General features: G+C 40.5%; 1 protein-coding gene across 1 annotated transcript in view; it reads left to right on the plus strand.

Annotated features, from left to right (window-relative positions):
• The window catches only part of ANO4 (anoctamin 4), a 453,262-nt gene that overhangs the window by 387,710 nt on the left and 38,899 nt on the right, over window positions 1–26,653 (plus strand). Inside the window, exons 15-22 of the mRNA XM_049884167.1 lie at window positions 3,106–3,188; window positions 7,450–7,590; window positions 10,064–10,228; window positions 11,964–12,000; window positions 14,424–14,535; window positions 15,515–15,572; window positions 15,712–15,809; window positions 17,647–17,789. Of these exons, the coding sequence (XP_049740124.1) occupies window positions 3,106–3,188; window positions 7,450–7,590; window positions 10,064–10,228; window positions 11,964–12,000; window positions 14,424–14,535; window positions 15,515–15,572; window positions 15,712–15,809; window positions 17,647–17,789 (837 nt within the window). The remainder of the gene's footprint in view (window positions 1–3,105; window positions 3,189–7,449; window positions 7,591–10,063; window positions 10,229–11,963; window positions 12,001–14,423; window positions 14,536–15,514; window positions 15,573–15,711; window positions 15,810–17,646; window positions 17,790–26,653) is intronic.

Raw genomic sequence — 26,653 nt, forward strand, 5'->3', positions numbered from 1 at the left:
GGTGAATGAAGTATGTCTCAATTTTTGAAATAAATTTTGTAATAATTGGCCTTTTGTTTCTAGATATTTATGCTGATTTTATCTTTTATAATCGTATCTACAGATATGATTATAAGAAAGGTATACATTTACTAAACGTCCAACATGTATATGGGCACATTCACATATGGCACCTCATCAACTTCTCATAACCCGCCAGAGAAGAATTACTACCCCAATTTTATAGATGAAGAAATTGAGATTCAGAGAGTTGCAACTCACCCAAGATCATCCAAGCAGCTGGCATGTGACAGAGTCTAGATTTTAAACCAGATCTTGTCCACCATGCCATGCACCTTCTTTAGGAAGTTTCTATTAAGATTTCATTAACTCATCAAACAGTGCATTGACTAGCTGTGTGACTTCCCTGAGTTTCAGGTTCCTCATGCATAGAGTGTTGGAAATAATAGCAACCTTTAACGGCTTTTGAGAAAGTAAAGCACAGTATCTAACACATTAGAAATGTTTGCTATATGGTAACTAAATAAAAGATACATCATGTCAGTTCTGCCATAAACCAAAACCAAACCCATTGCTATCAAGTCAATTCTGACTCATAGTGACTCTACAGGACAGAGTAGAGCTGCCCCATAGGGTTTCCAAGGAGTGGCTAGAGGATTCAAACTGCTGACCTTTTGTTAGCAGCCATAGCTCTTAACCACTGTGCCACCAGGGCTCTAGTCCTGCTATGGAACCAAATATATGCAGTGGAAAGGAGAGGCTGTCTAAGACTAAATACCTTAGAGTAAGATGATAAAAAATAACTCAGTGTTTTTTTTCCCTCCTATTTCTAGAATGTTAACCATGGTTATATATGCTAGAAAAACTCTGTGTTAGTTAGGATGAGTAAATTTAGCTGCTATAATAGACAAGCCACAAAACCTTAGTATTCAATAGAACTCACAGACCTCAAAATCAACCAGGTGTTCCTAGTTGGCAGACAGCCTTCCACATGGTCATTCGGGTACCCAGGCTCTTTCAATCTTGTGGCTGCATCCTTTTGTGGATCCTCAGTCTTCTCCATTCAGCCAGCAAAAGGGGAAAGGTAGCAGGGGGCTGACATAACTACTTAACTCTTTAGTCCAAAAGTGGTACGTATCACTTCTGCTTACTTTCTATTGGTCAGAATTGGTCCATGACCCTCTCTAACTACAACAAAGACTGGGAGGTATAATCTATGCCTAGGAGAAAAAGAAAATGGTTTTGTTCTACTGAGAAGCTTAGAATGTATTGTATTAAAACATATCAGTGATCTAATCCTTAAAATATATGCATTTATTGAGCACAGTCCAGTACATTCATGATCTCATTTAATTCTCTCAGCAACCTCTGAAAGAGGTATTACTGGTCCACAATCCCTTATCCTAAACCCTTGAGGCCAGATATGTTTTAAAATTCCAAATTTCCTGGGTTTTAGAAAGGCACTGTGGTACCAAAAAACAAAACCAAACCCATTGTCATCGAGTCTATTCTGAGTTATAGTGACCCTAGAAGACAGAGTAGAACTGCCCCATAGGGTTTCCAACAAGTGGCTGGTGGATTCGAACTGCTGACCTTTTGGTTAGCTGCCATATCTCTTAACCGCTGTGTACCACCAGGGCTCTGTATATGGCACATAATACCATATATTATGTAGGACCCTGGAAGTTCTGAGGAAGGACCTCATATTTAAATACATTAATATGGCTGTTTTTTAATGCATGAATATTCTCACTAAAAAGGATGAAAACTATAAATAGCCTTGCTCAATTCAGGTCAGATTTTGCCACCAGTTGAGTTTGTGTCAAACTTAGGAAAAAACTTCATATTTTTATAGCATTTTGAATTATGGAATTGCAGATAAGAGATTGTGGACCTGTATTATCATCCCTCTTTTGCATTTCAGGAAATTGAGAATTAGAAAAGTTAATTCATTTGCCAACCATATCACAGCTTGTATCTCATCTGGAATTCAAACCCAGAAATGTCTAGATCACAAGCCAGAGAGCTCTTAACCATTACTCTGTCTCTCCATTTACTTATTTTAAAAGTATATTTGCTATGCCTAGGTACTACAAATGGGAAGATAGGGTGAGAACAAGTGGGAATGGAAAAGAAGAAAGTAATTATCTTTTTTAGAATGAATACTTGGATATTCATCTTTTCCCCATGGAACTGATTACAAGTATATATTTTTCCCTTCATCAAGTCTAACTACCACAAGGCCCAATAGAGATGATAGATCTACCAGTTTTCTCTCCCAGGGCATCTCTTTTATATCTTTACTTGTAATGCTCCTCAGAATATGTGTGTGGCCACACGCACATGTGCACATACACTGTCAGCTGACTTATATATGGCTTTCAATAGGAAAAAATCTTACATTTTTTATCTATCTGTATCATTGTATAATGCTCAATAATTCATTTGAATAGATTATTTTTAACTGAATTGAGTAGAAAGTTACTTTGGCTGAATGAGGATAACCCCAGATTTCCCTAAGTGGGGAAGATAGCTACCCCACACTTGGTGGGAAAGACCTAACAATTTTTGCCTTCACTGTGACAACAGGGATAATTTGTAGAAAAAGAGGAGCAACAAGACCCCTTCTTCAAATAGAATAGCTTCTTTCAATAAAATAGAAGATATTTTCTGTAATGAGTATTTTGGGGACAAGAAATCACTGCCAATCAAATACGTGTAAACTGCTACGTCCGGTTTTTGCTTTTCTGCCCCTAAATGCCCTGAGTTTTTAAAAATAAACGGTCTGTTAATTAGGAAGGTGTCCGTAACTCAGTTTTTCATATTCTCACATCCCAGGAGCTTTGTCATTTTAATAAGTCTGTTGTGGCCTCAATTTGAAAACCAGCTTAATTGTAAAGGAAGGCTCTGATTTTTCGTTATGTTTGAATACATCTCCAAAAATGGTCTTGTTAAATGAAGTTTAGCTGTCCAGAAACTCCAGTATTTAAGGATGCTTACACAAACAGCTGTCAGTTTTTACAGTGGCTTCATTATTCAGTGACACAGTTAACAGCATTGTCTCACTTTTGTTAAAATGTCTTTGTCCTTCTCTGTTTGTTCCAGCAACGGTTTTCCTAGAGTTTTGGAAAAGGCGGAGAGCAGTAATTGCTTACGACTGGGATTTGATAGACTGGGAAGAAGAGGAGGTTTGTATCACTTACCTCAGGACTTTTGCTTAAAAAGTGAGTCACCAAGAAATACATGATCCTCTTGAGTCATCACCCTCTGCTCTGTGATAAAAGTCAGGTAAACAAAGTGTTTTCAACACCTGTCCGTGAAGGAAATTTCGGGCAATATAAAAATGGGCCAGCAGAAGTTTTTTAAAAGGACATTTTGATTCCTTGGTAGAATAAAATTCTGCAGCTAAGTAAAGCATCTCCCTTGTAGGCAGAGGCGTCAGAAGAATTGGTAGTACAATTTGTTTAGTTTTCTTCATTAACCAATTTATTGATTTAAACAAAAAGAGAGTATTAGTTTTATGACTCGGCATGTGGAAGCAAACCTCCTAAGAGATCTACTCCAAGGAAACGTTTCTGTGAGCACCCGGTACCTAGGTGGTGCAGGCTCAGAAGTATTGCATCAAGTGTCGGGCTTTGATATGCTCTTCTAGTCCCATGCTTGTCGGAAGTTTCAATTATCCATGATGGGCTTGGTCACTGGGTCACTGTCTTAGGGTTCTTTAGAGAAACAGAACCAGTGACACACAGATATAGATATATAAACAGAGATTGATTGATTTACTTCAAGGAATTGGCTTAAGCAATTGTAGGGGACCGGCGACCTCAAAATCCATACGTCGTATGACAGGCCGGAGACTCCTTCAAGCTTGTGTCCCAAGCGCCATAGGTCGTGCTAAGGGAAGAGTAAGGAGAGAGTCCTGCCAAAATATCTATTTATAGTCTGGAAGTAGAACACACTCTAGGGAAACTCCCTTTTTGTCTTAAAGCCTTCAACTGTTTGATTGATTACGTTGCATTAGATTACATCAAGGAAGGTAATCTGCTTTACTGAAGGCCAACTGATATAATCACAGGTAACTACTCCACAACAGCAACTAGACTAATGTTTGGCCAAACAACTGGGAATCATAGTCTAGCCAAGTTGACACGTAAAATTAACCATCACATTCGCCAGTGGTTATTTAAGCCATTGAGATGCTTTGTAAGATATTTAAAAAGATCTCCAGAAGCCATAGACTCCTATTGTTCTATCTTGGAGTAATGTTGCTATTAAAAGAAGCAAACAGCAGGAATAAAAAACACACCTGTTCCCGGTCAGACCCTGCTTTCCCTTGAGTGCTGATCCATATTCTGGTTCATTTTCTCTTACCTCTCCTGAGTCCCATTTCTCAGAGCCTTACTGTGCCAGTAAATCAGATAAGCTAATCATATACACTGAGATACAAAAACCAAAAACCCATTGCAGTTGAGTCAATTCTGATTCATAGCTACTCTATAGGACAGAGTTGAACTGCTGACCCATAGGGTTTCCAAGGAGCAGATAGCAGATTCGAACTGCCAACATTTTGGTTAGCAGCCGTAGCTCAACCACTGCACCATCAGGCCTCCATATAATGTGATAATAGGTATCAAGGAATGTTTTCCTCTCAACAGACACAAGTATATATTTTTATATCTTAAAAAGAATCTTCTAGAAACAAATGATGATGATTTTACCACTGTGGTAGACTCAGTACGGGAATATTTTTGAGACATTTTTCAGAGGAATCCTTCAAATCTCTCCTCGTAATGGCTGCCTTTTCTCCTTACGTTCACGAGCACATTTGGGTAGTTTTTAGATCTGAAAATGGTACTGCGATTTTAAGCGATCTTTGTTCTCCCTATAAGGGTTTCTCTTATACTTTTCAAAGTATTCTCCAGAAAATAATTTTCTGGGTTTGAAGAAGCTGCCCAGGCAGATTATGGAGTACACCAGTGGCAGCCAGGTTACGTTCAGGACTTCTTCCTAGGGCTGTTATTCCTCAGTCTCTTGTTAGGTGTTCATGGGAGTGGCTTCCTGGTGGGATGGAAAATGTTCTTTCCTGGGACTCAGAGTCACTACTTAGCAACACTGTCACCTTGGACAAATTACTTCACCTTTGGACTGTTTCCATCTCTAAAGAGAAGAGGTGTGACTAAATTTTCCCCTTTCAGCTCTAAAGCACAATCCTGTTTAAATAACTTTGGCACCCGTGATGGACCCGACATGTGCATACCCTGAGATTAAACATATCCGCATATCCCTTATAAACCTGGAGCCCTCTGTTTTCCTAGTCCGTATTTAAAATTTTGGAGTTCTTTCCCTCAGCATGGAAACCTTGGTGGCATAGTGGTTAAGAGCTCCAGCTGCTAACCAAGAGGTCGGCAGTTTGAATCCATCAGATGCTCCTTGGAAACCCTATGGGGGTAGTTCTACTCTGTCCTATAGGGTTACTATGAGTTTGGGTTTGGTTTTTTTTGGGGGGTGGGGCTTTCCCTCAGCATACCTCATTACAGGAGCCTATCTCAATGGCCATGTGCAGTTCCAGTTCTTGGTTTGAGATCTGTTGTGAAAATGTTTTTACTTCTTCCTCTTGGCTCCCAGCTTGCAGTGTAGAAAAGCCTAGCCTTATTGTATGCCTTCCTCAGGGGTGACCCCAGAACGCAGGCCTCACTCTGTGTTTAGCCTCAGTTCCTGGAAGACTAGTTCAAGGGCTTTTGATGGTGCTTAAAACCCAAATCAAACCTGTTGCCGTCAAGTCGATTCCAACTCGTTATCAACCCTACGGGACGAGGTAGAACTGCCCCATAGGTTTTCCAAGGCTGTAATCTTTCAGGAAGCAAACTGCCACATCCTTCTCCCTCGAAGTGGCTGGTGGGTTCAAACCACCGACCTTTCAGCTAAAAACTGAGCACTTAACCCCTGTACTACCAGGGCTTCTTTTTGCTTACAGCCTGATAATTTGAGTTTCCTAAAGAAACAGAGGATTCTAGGTCTGTTCTGTTATATCTTGTTATATCCGTGTAACTGCCTAAAAATAAATGAAAGAAGGTAGAACCTGGTTATAACTGTCTCCCCCACTGCCAATCCCTGTTAACTTGCTATGGAGTGAAGCCCAACATTGAGCTTGTCCTCTGGCATGAACCAATATGAAGGCTGCCCTTAAACCTGATCGGGCAAGTTGCTTGCTACCAACTGTGCCCCATTCCTCATAACCTTTCTTCTCCCAGCTCCTTCTTTGTTTTCTGTCAGTACCTTCATCCAGATCTTGAGCATTTCTGCCTGGATTAACTCAATTTCCCTTACGCCAGAGCTTCTGCTCATTTTCCCTCCTCTTCCAACACACTCAAATAGAACATGTACAATTAACCAGAACCACTTCAGCATACTTCTTGCTGATTACCTTTTCCTTATCCCATAATTGCTTTCTAGTCATAAGCCGTTCACATATGGATGAGGCTCAACTAAATGAAATAAAATTTCAGCTTGATTTCAAATTGAAGGAGCCTTGATTTTAACCAGATTTGAAAGGTTTTTACCTTGTTTTCAGAGATGGTTAAGAATACATTTAAAATATATTGGCTAAAGTTGAGTTACTCTCATAGGAGCTTATTAAAAAATCAATTCACCATGTTTTTAGCTGCCTAAATCTAAAAATATGAAAACTTAGAGTTACATTGCCATTATAATTCACACAAAGGATTGTCAAGTGATCCCAACTCATGGCAACCCTACATGTTGCAGAGTAGAACAGCTGCTCCATAGGATTTTCAAGGCAGTGACCTCTTGAAGCAGATCTCCAGGCCTTTCTTCCAAGGTGCTTCTGGGTGGGTTTGAACCACCAACTTCTCAGTTAGTAGCCAAGTGCTTAACCATTTGTGCCACCCAGGGATTCCTGGGGGCAATATAAACCAAAAAACCCACTGCCATCAAGTCGATTCCAGCTCCTAGTGACCCTATAGGACATAGTAGAACTGCCCCCATAGGGTTTCCAAGGCTGTAAGTCTTTACAGAAGCAGACTGCCATGCCACATCTTTCTCCTGCAGAGTGGCTGGTGTGTTCAAACCGCTGACCTTTTGGTTAGAAGATGAGTGCTTTCACCACTGCACCACCAGGACTTCCAGGGGCAATACAGAGAGTCCCTTTTAAGCTAATATTCTCAGTTTCTTTCTTAAAGCATAGTTTAATAAGATGACAAAAACTTAACTGTTAGTCTAAACTACATTGGCTTTTGATGACAGTGTCTAGATTTTCATCCTTTCGATGTTCTCCAAGTGGCAAATTTCCAAACATTTAAACTTGGGTCTCCAAGTCCACCTTATTGGTTGAGTTGTTGGTGTGGTAGCTCTTTATGGTAGAGTAATAGGAGATATTTTTCTTATTGTGTAAGCACCTAGTCAATGCATTAAAATGTATCTGTTCTATAGGAAGAAATACGGCCACAGTTTGAAGCCAAGTATTCCAAGAAAGAGCGGATGAATCCCATCTCGGGAAAGCCAGAACCTTATCAAGCATTTGCAGATAAATGCAGCAGACTCATCGTTTCGGCATCTGGAATATTTTTTATGGTTTGAAACTTTTTTTTTTTTAAAAATATTTGTGTCATAAAGTATGAAATTGTAGCATGATAACAACAACAGAGCTGTTAGGTATTTGCATAGTTCTATAAAGCATTTTTGCACGTTCTATTATTTAAGCCTCACACCAACCCCATGAGGTGGTCAGAGGTGGTATTGGTATCCCCATATTACAGCTGGAGCAGCTGAGACTCCAGAAGGTGAAGGGGTTTGCCCAGGGTCAGCCATAAGTAGCCAAGGTGGAACTTGATCTCAGACCGACTACCCTAATCCCATGTTCTTCCCACTTGCTTCATGTGCCATAGAGAAAGGAATTAAAAATACAACAGGGACTACAACAGTGTTTTCAAACTTTTTTTTACCATGTCCATGTAGTAAGAAATACATTTTCTATCATAACCCATTATATGCTATGTAAATACACATATAAAACTGAAGATAATAAATAACTGAAACAGTACTCACTTTTACAATATGAATACCTTCTGATCTTTTCTGTTCTATGACAGTTGATTTTTCAAATGCAGGTTATAACCCACTAAAATTGATTTCTTGATCTCATTAGTTTGAAAAACAGTAACTTGGAACTGAGTTACTAGCTTTTCCCAAAAAGAAGTCATTTTGCAATCAATTTTGATACAAAACAAAACATATGCAATTTGTCAGAAATGTCATTTTAGAACAATAAGGGATGGTTAGGATATTTTCTTCCACTATTCAAGTGACAAGTGTGTAAATACTGTATGTCCTAGGCCATTAGAGTTGGAAGGACAAGACCACAGCAAGTTCAAGCAATCTACCCAGTTTTCCCAGTGAAGAAACTGGGAACCAAAAGATTATGTAGCTTTCCCAGAGTCCCTCAGCTCAGATCAAGCTTTTAGAGCATAATGTTTCCCTTAGTAAAAATAAAACACCAAACTCGATGCCATCAAGTCAATTCCAACTCATAGTGACCCCACAGGACAGAGTAAAACTGCCCCATAGGGTTTCCAAGACTATAATCTTTACGGAAGCAGACTGCCACATCCTTCTCCCACAGAGTACCACATCTTTCTCCCACAGAGCGGCTGGTGGGTTTAAACCACCAACCTTTCCGTTATCAGTCAAGCGCTTAAGCACTGCGCCACCCCGGCTCTTTTCACCTTTAGTAAAAAAAAAACAAACCAAACCCAGTGCCATCGAGTCGATTCCGACTCATAGCAACCCTATAGGACAGAGTAGAACCGCCCCATAGAGTTTCCAAGGAGCGCCTGGTGGATTCGAACAGTTGACCCTTTGGTTAGCAGCCACAGCACTTAACCACTACGCCACCAGGGTTTCCTCACCTTTAGCAGTAGACAGAAAATAGAGTTTGCAAGAGAGAGGAATGCTTCTGTGAAGAAAGGATTCTCTAAAGCAGCAGAGACCACCCTAAGTCCAAACTTTAAGATCCAGGTTTTGATAATGAAATGAGTTAAGTTCTCTGCTCTAAGACATATTAGGTGAATCACCTAATAGAAGTCACAAGACTTTATGGAGCCGCAGGTTCTTATTTCATAGGGAAAGAAGACATGCCACATTGTTCTCAATCTCAATCAATTTCAACCATGAAATCTTCAAAGAAGGATGCCTCAGCCTGTGTATATATCTAAGATCTTATGTATCTGTCACATAGTTGGTTCGTTCAACAAGTAATTGGGCACCTACTGTGTGCCCGTAAGTATGCTAAGGTGTTGCAAAAACCATGGTAGGTGAAAGAGATGCCATCCCTGCCCTCAAGGAGCTTACTGTCTAGTGGGGCAGACTGACAATAATCAAACAGACAAACTGTTATAAATAGTATGTTGAAAGAAAAGGGTAGGCACCATATAACAAATAGCCTAAGTTCATGAAAAGCCTTAATTATGAAGTGGTTCTTGAGCTCAGAAGTGAAGGATGGGTAGGTATTAACTAGGGCATGTGTGAGCGTGCACACATTTTAGGCAAAGAAACAGCCTTGAAAATCAAGAGCACTTAGCTCATTTGAAGTGATGAGAGAAGTCCAGTATGCCTGGGGTCCCCAGAGGGAGGGGAGAATGCAGACAGCCTTGGATGACACATTAAGGGCTGTGCTTTTATCCTAAAAGTAACAGAAAGCCAATTAGTAATTTTAAACAGAGGTGTGAAATGATCAGATTTCCATAATAAAATATGTTTTCATCTGCTCAATCCAGTATTCTGATTGATAAAATGTTACCCCATAGTTTACACAGATTATCAATTTATAAGCAGTACAATTTTCCTGTTGGAATAACAAAGAAACTACAAACAGGCAAGAGCAAATATTAACCACAATGAAAAGCATGCAACATGTTGTGGTTTCTTAGGTCGGTGCCACCACGGCTTTATTTCCTTTTCTAATCAGAGGATTGTCCAAGTGGCGTGAGCCCTCTTCCTGAATCATTCCACCAGTGTGCTCACTGGGTCTCCTCTGTCTTCCTGCCAGATCTGCGTGGTGATCGCTGCCGTGTTTGGGATCGTCATCTACCGGGTGGTGACTGTCAGCACTTTTGCTGCCTTTAAGTGGGCGTTAATCAGGAATAACTCTCAGGTTGCAACCACAGGGACTGCTGTGTGCATCAACTTTTGTATCATTATGTTGCTGAACGTGGTAAGTGAGCTACAGGGGAACCAGCAAATGGATAGAAATACGTGGGCTGTACGTGGTAGTTTTCTTCAGTTACTAAATGGCCTCAGGGAGGTGGTCTTTCATGTCGTACAGATACCTTGCAAAGTACTTGACATGAAGATGTACTCGGGTTTGGGAGTTTAGAAGTCTTGTTTCAAATATGAGCTCCAGGATTTTCTACGGTATAAGATTGGCAAAGCGCTCAATAACATCTCTGCCTATTTATAATAATCCCTCATTTATATAATAAGATAATGCTATATACTCCTTGGAGTCCCTGGGTGGTGGAAATAGTTAACACATTTGGCTGTTAACTGAACGGTTGGTGGTTCGAGTCCACCCAGAGGCAACTCAGAAGAAACACTTGATGATCTACTTCCGAAAAATCAGCATTGAAAACCCTGTGGAGCACAGTTCTCTGATGCATGTGGAGTCACCATGAGTCAGAATCAACTCAACAGCAACTGTTTTTGGCATAGTCCTTGGGGGTTTGGGGAGATTTAGGGGAAGAATATGTACAAAGGATCTAGCTCAGTACCTGTCACACAGCTCAACAATGTTGGTTCCCATCACCTATTGATTCTGTGTGATGGGGCAGTAGTCAGTATCCAAAGAATTCTTTGAGATAACCCTGCAAGAAAAATATCAGGATGGTTCCTGTTGCTTGTGCTGAATAATTATTTCCAGATGTATTTTTCACCCCAAATTCATGTCTCAAACTTCCTACTCAGCTGTCTCCACCTGATACATTCAAACCCAAACTCTTGATTTCCCCTCTAAAATCAGCTCTCCCTATTGTCTTCCTCATTGTAGTTGCTCGGGCTAAAAACCTTAGCATCGTCCTTAACTCCTCTATTTTTCTCACTGTGAAAATGTGACCAGAATTTGATCACTTTTTACACATCTCCAACTACCACCCTGATCCAAGTCCCCCATCATCTCCCACCTGGATTATTGAGTAGCTTCCTAACTGGTCTCTCTGTTTCCATATTTGCTCCCCTGCAATCTAGAGTCAACATAGCAACCAGAGGGGACTTCTTACATGTAAGTCAGCTCATGTCACTCTACCGTTCACAATGTCCAGTGGCTTCTCTCTTACTCAGGGTAAAAGTTCTCATCTTCACAATGACTTTCAAGATGCTCCCTCATCTGGACGCTCTTCCCCCCTTCACCGTGATTCACCTACTCCAGCCACACACAGACACACACACACACACCCCATTTCCTCGGTTCCCTCTTAGGACCATCCATTTACTGACAGATGGGTGAGCTGGGGATGCATCCAATGCACTAAAGAAAAAGCAAAGTATCACGAGCTCTGGGAGTTTCCAATAATGTTCAGTCATCTCAGTATTTATGAATGCTATAATCTCAAAAATACAGCAGTCCATAAACTACAGGACTACAGAATCTTAGAGGTAGAACAAGCCTTAGAGATTTTCCGTGGAAGCTGCTGAGGTCCAGGAAGGCCAAGACTTGCCCCGCATCACTTTGCAAGCTGGCAGCAGCCAGCCTTGTGCCACAGAATTATTCACCCCAAAATAAGAAGTGATCGAAAATCAATAAAGTGGGAACGTGTACATTTCTTGCCCTGAAAGGATGCAATTGTTCAAGGTTTTCATTGTTTGATCATAACTTGGTTACCTATTTCCTTTATAATTATACATTTTAGAACATTTGCCATTCTATTGTTAAATGTATGAAATTTATTTTCCAGCTCTATGAAAAAGTTGCACTTCTTCTGACAAATTTAGGTGAGTGGAACCCTTTTTATTTCATAGTACAGTATTGTGGTCTGGAAAATACCTTTGCAAAGATGCTACAAAGTATTCATTTCTGAAACACTGTGGAAAAGAAATATCCCCTTTGTTTTCAAATGCATTCCACAGTTTGGTCTTTGCCTTCAACAGAACCTGTTTTAAATGTCTGGTTATTTGAGGGTTCTTTTCTATCTAAAGCTTTAAAAACTGCCACAAACATCATCTCTATCATGAGCTAATGTCATTTAAAATAGGTTTTCTCTTAATGCACATACACACAAAAAAATCACAAAACTACATATAAAGTGCTCAGTATCATTTAGAAAATTGTTCGTTTGCTATTGCCTAACAATTTTTATTTAATTAAAACTGTATCAAGTTTTCATGATATGTAAAACCACATTAAAGTTGGTTGTTTTGAAGACTGGGAACCTTTTCTCAGGAATGTAGACAGGCAAGCCATCAATGACATTTGTAGAAATAACATTCACCTGGACAAGTCACTCCTAAGAGCATTTCCCTGGTCCCATTAAACACCCCATTAAGAATAACCTGATAACCAGCTATAAGCTGTACATTTACCACATTTTCAAGATATAGAAACTGTTCCAATTTTATTAATCAGGTGCTAGTCATTTGGAGACCCTGGGTGGTGCAAACAGTTAATGTTCTCACTGCTAACTGAAGGGTTGGAGGTTCGAGTCTACCCAGAGGCTCCTTGGAAGAAAGTCCTGGCTCTCACTGGAAACCCTATGGAGTACAGTTCTATCCTGACACACATCAGGTCACCGTGAGTCAGAATCAACTCAACAACAATTGGTTTTTTATTTTAGTCATTTACTCTGTGCAGTGTGAGAAAACTATAAGCTTCCACATATAACCTGTTTAGCTCATTCCCAAATGTAGCTTGCCCAGAAGGAAAACATCACAAAGTGTTTTCATTTATAATAATCTAATAATAAAACCCGTTGCCGTTGAGTCGATTCCAACCCTATAGGATGGAGTAGAATTGCTCTATAGGATTTCCAAGGAGTGGCAGGTGGATTCAAATTGCTGTCCTTTTGGTTAGCAGCCGAGCTCTTAACCGCTGTGCCACCAGAGATAATAATAAAAAAATAGATACCATTTATTGAACCCTTCTGTGTGCCTAGCGCTTTACTTAGCTCCTTTAATGTCAAAATCTTCCATCACCATCACCCCACACCCAAATAGAAAGAGCCTATGTCCGTGTAAGAGGGAACTGCCCTTTGGCAGGTTGGATCTAGTGAAGGCAGCCTGGGTCCATCCAGTCTATAAACGATGCTGGTGGAGACACTGTGCTGGTCCATCCATAATTTGGACGCTGTTAACCCAGACATTTCTCCTAAGAGCTGGTTGGCAAATCAGGAGACATTCCCAAGAGTCCAGTAGCAGAAGCGAAACAAAGCAAAAACCCTTGAAGAGTCCTTTGTCTTTTCTGCCCTCGACAGCAGTACAGCCTTGTTCTGAAATTAACATTTAACCCATTCTAAATCAGACTTTCTTTCCCTCGTCCCTTCTCAGATATGCTCCTAGGGAGCAATTTGAGTTATAATTCTTGGGGTGAAATTTTAACTGAGCAGTTAGAAGCTCAGGAAGTGTGAAAACATAAAATGCTATTGCATTACATACATTTTCTTTGGCATTGCCTGAGGTGAGGATGCAGCTCCTAGGGAAGGATAAGTCCATTTCACGTGAGATTTCAAGTTGCAAGTTTCTATCTTGAGGGCCATAGTCTGGTTCATATCACAATGTCTAAAGAGCATTTACTTTCTGGAAGTCAAAATGTAAGGAGATGAGAATTGTCCCCTGACTAAGGTCAGGGAATTGTAAGACACAGTTCAAATAGAGTAAAAGCTCGAGGGATGAGCTCACCTCCTGGGTGTTTGTCCATGAAAGTGGAAAATGGTGAATGAGGGTGAAAGGCAAAGGAGTCAAATACTCCCCGCATTCTGAGGCAGGGGTTTGACTCCCTCATACCCAATAGCATCCGGCATTACACCAAAAAATGGAAGTCGATGCTGAGGAATTATAGGAGCTGGGAGTAAGCCTGACTCCACACACACCCTACTCCACCGCAGAGACTAGGAGCAAAAGGAAAGGCTACTACAGAAAGCCAGAAGTGGGAATGAGGCCCCTTGAGCCTGGTTGCCTCTGCTCCAGGCTCTCCAGGCATCCTGTAATAGTAGAACAATCTGGATATCCAATCCCCTCAGTAACCACTTCCCACCAAACCCTTGTTGGAGCCGGTCTGCAAACTTGAGGATCCCATGGACCTCTTTCCATCACCCAGCATCCATAGACCTTCTTAGGACAACTCTGCTCCCACCCACTGGGGAGAGGGGGCTGGAGGGGGGCTCAAATTCAGCCTCCAAACTCTGCTCCCCTTTCATCCACAGAACAGCCTCGCACAGAGCCTGAGTGGGAGAACAGCTTCACCCTGAAAATGTTTCTTTTTCAGTTTGTCAATCTGAACAGCTCCACATTTTACATCGCATTCTTCCTTGGAAGGTAAGACCCGGATATCCTCCACACCTCCCCAAGCCAGGACAGAGCATTCAGAGGTCGCTGACCAGAGGTGATGGAGAGGCGCCTCCTCTAGGGTGAAAAGAGTCAAGCAGCCTCCTCCCTTCCCTTCCCAAATCTCAAAACCACCTCTCCTCCCATCCCAGGGAAACAGTCTTCTGTACTCAAAAGTGCCTCTACAACTTTTATTGCTAAGATCAGTAGAGGAAAATGGTTTGCACATGTGAATGATGGACTGAAAATGTCTGGGTTCTGTCTGCACCTGAGTCAGACACCTGGATCTCACATCTGCATAAGCAGGTAGTATAAAGGGGAGGCAGCCTGCAACATGTCTTAGTTCCTCGACTTCAGAGAAGAGGGAAGAACATCCAGACAGGAAGAGGAGCTGAAATAGTATGTCAGAAGAAACTGGGCAGCTTTGACATTCAACAGTAATGAGGATTTGGGAAGGACTCCATGTTTAGTGGAAATGTCCCTCAGTCTCATTACCTCTAGAAGCATTTATGAGGAGGTGGAAAACAGGGACACTCAGGTACAGGGTTTTGGAAAGATGGGTTGCAGCAGCCTCTCAGTTACTACTCTAGCATGTAATTCTAGTCAAATAATTTTTAAAAAAAAGACATTACTATTACTCAAAAATATCAGAATATATTTAAGTCCAGGAGTAAACCTGCTACTTACACAGGCCAGAACACTTGATATGCAGCAGAAAATGTTAAAAGTCACAGCAAGCAGTGAGAACTGGCAATCCATAGCCAGACAGCAAGGCCAGAAGAGAAAATGTCCCCCCGGGAAGTTCCAGAAGCTGTAGTCATGACAGCTCTGAGGATTTCCTCATTCCCTCAGACCTGAAAACTTACTGTACCACTGATTTATGTTGGAAAGTGTGCTGCACTGAATATAATATTCACTGAAAGTCTAGACTACAGAATGCTAACGGCTTGTTTTTCTGTGTGTGTTGAAGATTTACAGGACACCCAGGTGCCTACTTGAGGCTGATAAACAGGTGGAGGCTAGAAGAGGTCTGTATTCTCCTATCATTCCTTGTTTCCTACAGACTTGCATTAAACTGCCCTTGGGCAGCTTTGTACAGACTAGAAACCAGACACCCTTTCTTCCTCTCCATTGATTCTTGAATTTCTGTGTTTGCTTTCTTCGCAGTGCCACCCTAGTGGATGCCTTATTGATCTCTGTATGCAAATGGGTATTATAATGGTGCTAAAGCAGACCTGGAATAATTTCATGGAACTTGGCTACCCGTAAGTACCTTAGATGTCTATAGTCGAGAGGCAGCATTGCTCGTTATTGGCTTTTCTAGGTGTGGCAGGTAAGATAAGCAATGCAGACTCAGCACTTCAGCCAGTGCGTATACCTGGAGCTAAGTGTTCATGCTGAGATATTCAAAGGCAATCTGAAAATAATAAACCTTGGCTCTTTTGGAAGATTCAACACAAGTCATATGAGCGAAAGTGAACATTCTTTAAGAAGTCTCAGTGGACCCCTAAATATTGGATACTTGCTTCCGAAATACTTTAAATGATGTCTCTGACCCTTTCAGCTCTAAGATTGCCGAGCCTCTAGCTATTTAGGACACATTAACTAGATCCCCAGGCCCCTCACCCCTGTCCATTTCATCATGGGAGTGGTTCTAGAAGGATAAATCAAGGATGGAATTTTTTTAAAGCTACCTTAAATTCAGACTGTACAGAAAATGAACTTAAGGAGGAAAGTTCAGAGATTCAAAAAAGAAGTGGGAGTCAGCATATCTTAGCCTGTAAGAATTATCCCCAGGTGAGAATAGTTTATGTTTATAATAACAATGGGAAAACACTGGCATGGCCTTCGGAAGGAAGGATAACCTTGAATTCTGCCGTGTTTGCGCAGTTCTGGTCAGTTAAGTTTTAAGGAGACATAAATCAGCAACACTTCTTTTATTTCTGCTTTAATTTCACACCTACCGGTCTGCATGTTAACTCACGGTCTCTACAGAGACAGCGAACTCTAGGTTTCAGAGAGGACTGCTCAGTTAGAATGAACTAGAACCTTGATTCACTTTAGAAAGTCATCTCTTAGCTTCTTGTCAGAACCGATGCCAGTAGTTTTGTATTCTTAAATTTATCTTTAGAAACCTTATTCCAAGTAGTTGATGCTTTCTATACAACTTTTTAAAATAAAGCATGTTGTCATTGTTGTTGTTAGGTTCTGACTCATAATGACCCTGTGTACCACGGAACAAAACACTGCCCAGCCCTGTGCCATCCTAAAATAAATGAAATAGAAGCATTATATTCTACCTTCAAGTGTAAACTACAATTCATCAGAAAGTCATAGACATCAACGGAACTCTATTTTATCTCGTAGTACTATGGACATAGGGCAGAATTGTGAAGTAGGCAGTTTATCTTTGATACTTATCCCCATGTTTCCTTTATTTCACTTTTTTTTTCTCATTTCTACTCTCAAATCCCCACGTTTGTTTCCCTTGCCCCCTACAGCACAGAGACCCGCCCCCATTCCCTCAGCCCTCTCCCAGATCATGAGATGCATCCCCAGGCGCTGCTGAGGACTAACTTGCTAACCTCATCAGTGCAGAATGCATCTTAACAGAACCCAGCTCAAACCAAAAGCAGGCAAATACGGAGCTGCAGGCAACAGTGTGCAGAGAGAGGACACATTTTGTGGGTTTGCAGATCTTCTAGGCCCCTGAAGTCAGAACACACAGGTCCACACTCACTTGGTAAGACTGCTCTTGTGTCCTAATTTAAGCCACAAAGGCCAAATCTTTCTCTCCTCAGATGTCTGGGTGTTGCCTTTGTTCTCGGTCCTCTATCCCTCTCTCATAAGCAGGACTGAACAAGAGACAGTTCCATGAATGATTAAAATAAGCTCATCATCCATTCTGTGTATTAGCAAGTCCAAATGCTTGAAGTGTAGAATCCATTGTTACTGTCTTCCAAACTTGAAGCTTTGTCTCCTTGGTAGTCTGTCCTGAATGTTTTTTAACTATGGCTCCATATTCTGACTCTCCTCTTTCTGATCACTCGAAGTCTAATGGACAGTTACATTTTTTTAAAGAAATTGATCCTGTTTGTGCAGGCTAATTCAGAATTGGTGGACTAGAAGGAAAGTGCGACAAGAACACGGCCCGGAAAGGAAAATAAGTTTCCCACAATGGGAAAAGGACTACAACCTTCAGCCGATGAATGCCTACGGACTCTTCGATGAATACTTAGAAATGAGTATGAAAGTATTCTACTTTATCCTACTAATTATAGATACAAATTTTAGATCTGTGGCTCTAGTCAACTAAATATACACCCAGTATCATAAAGACCCTTAGTGTGGGGGGGAGTCCTGAGCTGAACACAAAGTAAGCTGTGTCTATCCTGCTTTATGAAGCTTGGTCCGTAGACATGGTACCAAGAGCCTAGTCACTTCAAACTCTCAGGACATTGTAGTAAATCACCCAAAAATGCAAATAAGTTGGAAAACTTGGTGGACCAAAGAAAAAGGAAGCATCACTCATGAAGTAATGGATTCCAACTCATTCAGCAGACATTTATGGAGCCATGTTATATGCCAGGCAGGGTCTATACTTGACACCAGAGGTACAAAAAGGAATAAGGCATAGTCTCCGCTTTCAAAGAGTACCTTGGCTAGTGGGGGAGAGTCTGAGATATAAAGAATAAATGTGATACATTGTTGCAGATGCTGTGATATGAATCTGAAAGGGATATAGTAGAGCAGCCATTTTCTGTTGGGGAAACAGTAGCAGGAAGCTAGGTATACTTAAGCTACGCTTCACTTTCATTTAAGGACTCAGATTTCTGTATAATCAAACCCAAGCTATTTGTCTTAGTATGTATCTGAGAGCATGGACTTTTTGGCAGCACATTCAGACAAACACAAAAAACCATTGCCTTCTAGTCCATTCTGACTCATGACAACCCCATGTGTGTCAGAGCAGAACTGTGCTTCATAGAGTTTTCAATGACTGATTTTTTAGAGGTAGATTGTTGCCAGGTGAAAACCCCACGTTTTGCTTGGCATGACTTGTTACAGCCAATAAACAGGTCGACGTAGGAGATCAGAAAGACACCTTTATTTCATTGTACGAGGAAAGGAATGATCGGGGCTGTTTGCTCCAAGACTGCTGTCAGGCAGCTTGAGGAGGTAGGCTTTTACAGAGAGCAGACAAGGAAATGCAAATTCATCATGAATATTCAGGACTGACCTTTACGCAGGTGCTTAGAGCTTGGGGATGACTATGCATTTTCTTTAGACAAGGGTTTGATCCCCCAGGATAGAGGAAGAGGTTGATTTTTTCTTTTTTTCATTAGAGTGTAAAGTTTCCCCCCAGAGGCTGGTTGAGGCCACCTATGGCCCATTCTGTGGTTATCTTCTCAAGGACCATTTTAGAAGAATATGCAGTTTATTCTGCTCAGTGTAGGAGGATAAGCCAGAGCAGGTGTCTCTCAGAAGGGCTGGCCTCTGAGGCTGCCTGCCTCAAGATCATCAGGCCTTTCTTCTGAGGCATCTCTGGGTGGACCTCACCCGCCAACCTTTTGGGTTCAAATCCCAGCCCTGCCGCTTACTAGCTGTGGAATGTCAGACAATTGATTATTTAACCTCTCTTTGTCTCAATTTCCTCATCTCAAAAGTAGAGATAATAATAAGAGTAACTCCTTCTTAGAGTATTTGTGTGGATTTGATGAGGTAATGCGTGGAAAGGGGTCAGAACAGTGCCTGGCTCATAATATGCCCTTAGTGCATGTTAGCTGTATCATTATTATTATTTTCTTATTCTCCTTATCGCCCATGAGGGGAAAATCCATAATATCTCTTTGAAAGCTAATGAAATCATCTGGCAGATACACTGAGTGAGTACATATATGTATATATATATGGAAAACTCTGGTGGTGTAGTGGTTAAGTGCTACGGCTGCTAACCAAAAGGTCAGCAGTTCAAATTCACCAGGCACTCCTTGGAAACTCTGTGGGGCAGTTCTACTCTGTCCTATGGTGTCACTATGAGTCTGAATTGACTAAACGGCACACAACAACAGCGTATATATATATGTACTTTTTTTTTTTTTAATTCTGTTAAGCTCTACCAAGTAGGGTTAGAAGACGGGGTTGGGTAGACAAATGCATTACTTCTGAAAGAAGCAGTTCTTTCTGACCAAGTCTGAAAATTAAGGAAATAGTAGAATTGATGTGTAGTATTTCGTAGATTGCTTATGTCCTAAGTATCTACTGATGTTTTTAGAGTTTCAATTATATAATGGCAGAACAATATAACTTGGAGAGGAAATCAATTGGGCATTAATAATAAAACTTAATAAAGGGAATTCATTAAGAAAACTAACCACTTTGAGCTTTTTTAATGGACTCTTCTCCCATAAAGAAGGAAATGAACAATAATGTTGGTATATTGACTCCTTGAAAAGAAGCTTTAATGTGGCTAAGGTTGATAGTATTTCACACCTGCAGTATCTTTGCAGCATGAAACAAGTTTCAGAAGAATCATAAGCAGACTGTGAATCTCTATCATTCGTTTCTGTTTTCATTGTTTTCTTGATGACTTTGCTACTTTGCTGTTTTCTTTTAATTTACTCATTGAAGTATAACATATAGAGAGATAAATGTACAGATCAATGAATTTTCACAAATTTACACACAAATGTAATCAAAATCTATTCAGCCTACTGTCTGTTTTTGTAGATAAAGTTTTATTGAAACACAGCAATACTCACTCATGTGCATATTGTCTGTGGCTGCTTTGGAGTCACTGGGTGGTACAAACGGTTAACGCACTCAGCTACTAACCAAAAGGTTGGAGATTTGAGTCTACCCAGAGGCGCCTTGGAAGAAGCACTGATGGTCTACTCCTGAAAAGTGAGCTATTGAAAACTCCGTGGAACACAGTTCTACTCTGACACTCATGGGGTCGTCATGAGTCGAAATCAACTTGACAGCAGCTGGTTAGTGGCTACTTTTGCACTACAACAGCAGAGCTGCGTAATTATGACAGAGATCATAAGGCCCACAAAGCCTAAAATAGTTTTTATGTGTACTCTTTTACAACTGGCTTCTTCAGTATTATCTTTTAAGATTCTTCCATCTTGCTACAGGTAGTAGAACTTCATTTTCAGTGCTGTATAGTATTGAAGATGAAGAAACTGAGGATTTTTCCCAACTTCTGAAGTCTGAAATTGATCGAACGTGCAATCAGGATGCATTGATAATTACTGGAGATTGGAATGTGAAAGTTGGAAACAAAGAAGAAGGATCGATAGTTGGAAAACATGGCCTTGGTGATAGAAACGATACCAGAGATTGCATGATAGAATTTTGTAAGACCAACGACTTCTTCATTGCAAATACCTTTTGTAACAACATAAACAGCAACTACACACATGAACCTTGCCAGATGGAATACACAGGAATCAAATCTACTGCATCTGTGGAAAGAGATAATGGAAAAGCTCAGTATCAGAACAAAGCTGGGGACCAACTATGGAATGGACGATCAACTGCTCACATGCAAATTCAAGTTGAAGCTGAAGAAAATTAGAACAAGTCCATGAAAGCCAAAGTACGACCTTGAATATATCCCACCTGAATTTAGAGACCATCTCAAGAATAGATTTGATGCATTGAACACTAATGACCGAAGATCAGATGAGTTGTGGAAGGACATCATACATGAAGAAAGCAAGAGGTCATTAAAAAGACAAGAAAGAAAGAAAAGACCAAAATGGATGTAGAGACTCCAAAAGTTGCTCTTGAACATCAAGTAGCTAAAGCAAATGGAAGAAATGATGAAGTAAAAGAGCTGAACAGACGATTTCAAAGGGTGACTTGAGAAGACAAAGTAAAGTATTATAATGACATGTGCAAAGAGCTGGAGATAGAAAACCAAAAGGGAAGAACACGCTCGGCATTTCTCAAACTGAAAGAACTGAAGAAAAAATTCAAGCCTCAAGTTGCAATATTGAAGAATTTTATGGGGAAAATATTAAACAATTCAGGAAGCATCAAAAGAGATGGAAGAAATACACAGAGTCACTATAACAAAAAGAATTGGTAGATGTTCAACCATTTTAAGAGATAGCATATGATCAGGAACCAATGGTTCTGAAAGAAGAGGTCCAAGCTGCACTGAAGACACTGGTGAAAAACAAGACTCCAAGAATTGATGGAATACCAATTAAGATGTTTCAACAAACTGATCCAGTGCTAAGTGCTCACTCGTCTATGCCAAGAAATTTGGAAGACAGCTACCTGGCCAACCGACTGGAAGAGATCCGTATTTATGGCTATTCCAAAGAAAGGTGATCCAACCAAATGCAGAAATTATTGAACAGTATCATTAATTTTTTTTTTAATCATTAATATCACACACAAGTGAATTTTTGCTGAAAATCATTCAAAAGCGGCTGTTACAGTACTTCGACAGGGAACTGCCAGAAATTCCAGCCAAATTCAGAGGAGGACGTGATATCAGTGATGTCATTACTGATATCAGACAGATCCTGGCTAAAAGCAGAGGATACCAGAAAGCTGTTTACCTGTGTTTTATTGAAGGTGCAAAGTCACTTGACTGTGTGGATCATAACAAATTATGGGTAACACTGTGAAGACTGGGAATCCCAGAATACTTAATTTTGGTCATGAGGAACCTGTGCATAGATCAAGAGGCAGCTGTTTGAACGGAACAAGGGGATACTGCCTGGTTTAAAATCAGGAAACGTGTGCATCAGGGTTGTATCCTTTCATCACACTTAATCTGTATGCTGAGCAAATAATTCAAGAAGCTGGACTGTATGAAGAAGAATGCAACATCAGGATTAGAGAAAGATTTGTTAACAACCTGTGTTATGCAGATGACACAACCTTGCGTACAGAAAGTGAAGAGGACTTGAAGAACTTACTGAAGATCAAAGAACACAGCCTTTAGTACAGATTACGTCTTAACATAAAGAAAACAAAAATCCTCACAAATGGACCAATAAGCAGCATCATGGTAGAAGGAGAAAAAATTGAAATTGTCAAGGATTTCATTTTACTTGGATCCACAATCAAGCAGCAGTCAAGAAATCAAAAGATGTATTGCATTGGACAAATGTGCTGCAAAAGACATTTTCAAGTCTTTCAAGTCTTAAAAAGCAAAGATGTCACCTTGAAGACTAAGGTGTGTCTGACCCAAGCCATAGTGTTTTCAGTTGCCTTATATGTATGTGAAAGCTGGACGATGGATGAGGAAGACCGAAGAAGAATTGACACCTTTGAGTTACAGCGTTGGCAAAGAATATTGAATGTACTATTGACTGCCTAAGGAACGAACAGGTCTGTCTTGGAAAAAGTACAACCAGAGTGCTCCTAAGAAGCAGGAATAGTGAGACTATGTCTCACATACTTTGTACATGTTATCAGGAGGGATCAGTTCCTGGGGAAGGACTTCATGCTTGGTAAAGTAGAGGGTCATCGAAAAAGAGAAAGACCCTCAGCAAGTTGGACTGACACAATAGCCGCAACAGTGGGCTCAAGCATAACAATGATTGTGAGGATGGCACAGGACCAGGCACTGTGTTGTTCTGTCATACATAGGACTGTGACTCAATGGCACCTAACAACAACATAGTATCCCTGAGAAGACCTGGTGGGGCAGTGGTTAAGCTCCTGGCTGCTCACCAATAGGTCGGCTGCTCTGTGGGGAGAAAGATACGGCAGTCTGCTTCCATAAAGATTTACAGCCTTGGAAACCTATGGGGCAGTTCTACACTGTCCCATAGGGTCTCTATGAGTCAGAATTGTCTGGACGGCAATGGGTTTGGTTTTCAAGTTTTATAGCATTCCTAGAATATGGACGTGAAGCAAAATTTTGATGTAGGCAGAGTTTGCCTTTGATACCTATCCCTATTTTCCTTTTATTCACATACATTCTAGTATTTCCACCCCTAGATACTCTCCAGCTTTCTCCTCTACCCCAAAAACACACAGACCCCTGCCTCCACTGATCCATCAACTCTCTCCTCTATCATAAAATGCACTTCTGAGCATTGCTAAGGATTAATATGCTTGTTGTTGTTTTTAGTTGTCTTCGTGCCAGCTCTGCCTCATGGCGTCCTCATGTTTAATAAAGCAAAACATTGTATGGTCCTGCACCATCTTCATGATCATTGATGTGTTGTTTGAATTCATTGTTGTGGCTGTTTTGTAGTGCCTCCCAACCTAGCAGGCCTATCTTCCGGCAGTATATTGGACAATGATCTGTTTTGATCAGTAGGGTTTTCATTGGCTAATTTTCAGAAGTGGACTGCCAGGCCTTTCTTCCTAATCTGTCTTAGGCTAGAAGCTCTGCTGAAACCTGTCTACCATGGGCAACCCTGCCGGTATGTGAAATACCAACGGTATAGCTTCCAGGATTGTAGCAACACGTAAGCCATCACAGTCTAACAAACTGAGAGATGGGTAGTAGGTAAATATGCTAGGTAGAAAAGAAGCATTTTAATAGGAGTCAAAGCCTCTGTCAAGATTCAGTCAAAAGAAAGTAACCTCAGTTGTGGAACTATTGGCATCAGTGTGCCAGTAGATGAACTATTGTATGGTTTTTCTTCTGTGTTTGTTAATGTATGTACTTGTTTCCACTGGAAATACACGTAGGAGTAGAGTTGCAAGGTCATAAAATATGCATTCGTGGAGTTTCAGTAGATACTGCCAGAGTTTTAGAAACTAGGTTGTACTAATTTCACAATCCAACTAGCAGTATGAGAGTTCCAGTTATTCCATATACTAACACTTGTTAGTGTCCATCTTCTTTAACGTTCGCCATGCTTGTGGGCATGTAACGGTACCATACTATAATTTTAATTTCATGACAACTAATGATGTGATGTGCTTATTATCATTTGAACATCCTCTTTTTTCAATATCCATTCAAGTCCATGATTTTATTGGATATCAGTCTTAGTGATTTGTAGGACTTATTTACATATGCTAGATATGAGTCCTCTGTCAGATACACATGTTGCAAATATATTCTCCCATTTGATGGCTTGAATTCTCACTCTCTTAATGGGATCTTTAAATGAACAGAACTTTTAAATTGTAGTCAGGTCTCATTTATCAGTCTTTTTCTTTGTTTTTGTTGTGCCTTCAAGTTGGTTCCAACTCATCGTGACCCTGTGTACGATAGAATGAAGCACTGCCCGGTCCTGTGCCATCCTCATAATTTTTGCTATGCTTGAGCCCATTGTTGCAGCCACTGTGTCACTCCATCTCATTGAGGGTCTTCTTCTTTTTTGCTGAACATCCACTTTACAAAGCATGATGTCCATCTCCAGCTACTGGTCCATTCAGATAACACTTGAAAGTATGTGAGACAAAGCCTTGCCATCTTTGTTTCTAAGGAGCATTCTGGTTGTACTTTTTTCAAGCAGATTTGTTCGTTCTTCTGCAGTCCATGGTATATTCAGTATTCTTTGCCAACATCATAATTCAAAGATATCAATTCTTCTTCGATCTTCCTTATTCATTGTCCAGATTTTACATGTATATGGAATGACTGAAAACACCATGGCTTGGTCAGGTGCACCTAACTCCTTAAAGTGACACCTTTGCTTTATAAGACTTGAAAGAGGTCTTTTGCAGCAGATTTGCCCAATGCAATATGTCGTTCAATTTCTTGACTGCTGTTTCTATGGGTGTTGATTGTGGATCCAAGTAAAATGAAATCCTTGACAACTTCAATCTTTTCTCCTTTTATCATGATATTGCTGATTGGTCCAGTTGTGAGGATTTTTGTTTTCTCTGTGTTGAGTATAATCCATACTGATGGCTGTAGTCTTGGATCTTCATCAGTAAGGGCCTCAAGTCCTCTTCGCGTTCAGGAAGCAAGGTTGTGTCATCTGCATATTACAGGTTGTTAATGAGCTTTCCTCCATTCCTGATACCCCATTCTTTTACAGTCCAGTTTTTCGGGTTATTTGGTCAACATACAAAATGAATAAGTATGGTGAAAGGATACTACCCTGACACACACCTTTCCTGACTTTAAACCAGGCAGCATCCCCTTGTTCTGTTCCCTTGATCTATGTACGGGTTTCTCATGAGCACAATTAACTGTTCTGGAATTCCCATTTTCACAATATTATCCATAATTTGCTATGATCCGCACAGCCAAATGCCTTCGCATAGTCAGTAAAACACAGGTAAACATCTTTCTGATATTCTCTGCTTTCAGCAAAGATATACCTTGTTCCACGTCCTCTTCTTAGCCTAGCTTGAATTTCTGGCAGTTCCTTGTCAATGTACTGCTGTAACTACTTTTGAATGATCTTCAGCAAAATTTTACTTGTGTGTTACTGAAGTCACTCCTAAGGTTCACCCTTCAGCCAAAGATTAGACAAGCCCATAAAACAAAACGAGACTAAATGGGCATACCAGCCCAAGGGCAAAGACAAGAAGGCAGGAGAGGACAGGAAAGCTGGTAATGGGGAACCCAAGGTTGAGAAGGGGAGAGTGTTGACATGTCGTAGAAGTGGTAACCAATATCACAAAACAATACGTATATTAATTGTCTAATGAGAAACTAATTTGCTCTGTAAACCTTCATCTAAAGTACAATTTAAAAAGGATAAGTAACATTAAAGTGGTAAAAAAAATTTTTTTTACTTCTGTGTGTTATCAATGATACTGTTCAGTAATTTCCACATTCTCTTGGATCACTTTTCTTTGATGTGCACAAATACAAATCTCTTCCAGTCAGTTGGCCAGGTAGCTGACTTCCAAATTTCTTGGCATAGACTAGTGAGCGCTTCCAGCACTGCATCTGTTTGTTGAAACATCTCAATTGGTATTCTGTCAATTCCTGGAGCCTTGTTTTTGCCAATACCTTCAGTGCAACTTGGACTTCTTCCTTAGTACCATCAGTTCTTAATCATATGCTACCTCTTGAAATGGTTAAACGTCAACCAGTGTTTTTGATACAGTGACTCTGTATAGTTCTTCCACCTTCTTTTTATGTTTCCTGCATCATTTAATATTTTCCCTGTGGAGTCCTTCAATATTCATTACTCAGTAGCAAGTTTCAGAGTCC

The sequence above is a fragment of the Elephas maximus genome, chromosome 4, assembly GCF_024166365.1.
Source record: "Elephas maximus indicus isolate mEleMax1 chromosome 4, mEleMax1 primary haplotype, whole genome shotgun sequence".
Lineage (NCBI taxonomy): Eukaryota > Metazoa > Chordata > Mammalia > Proboscidea > Elephantidae > Elephas > Elephas maximus.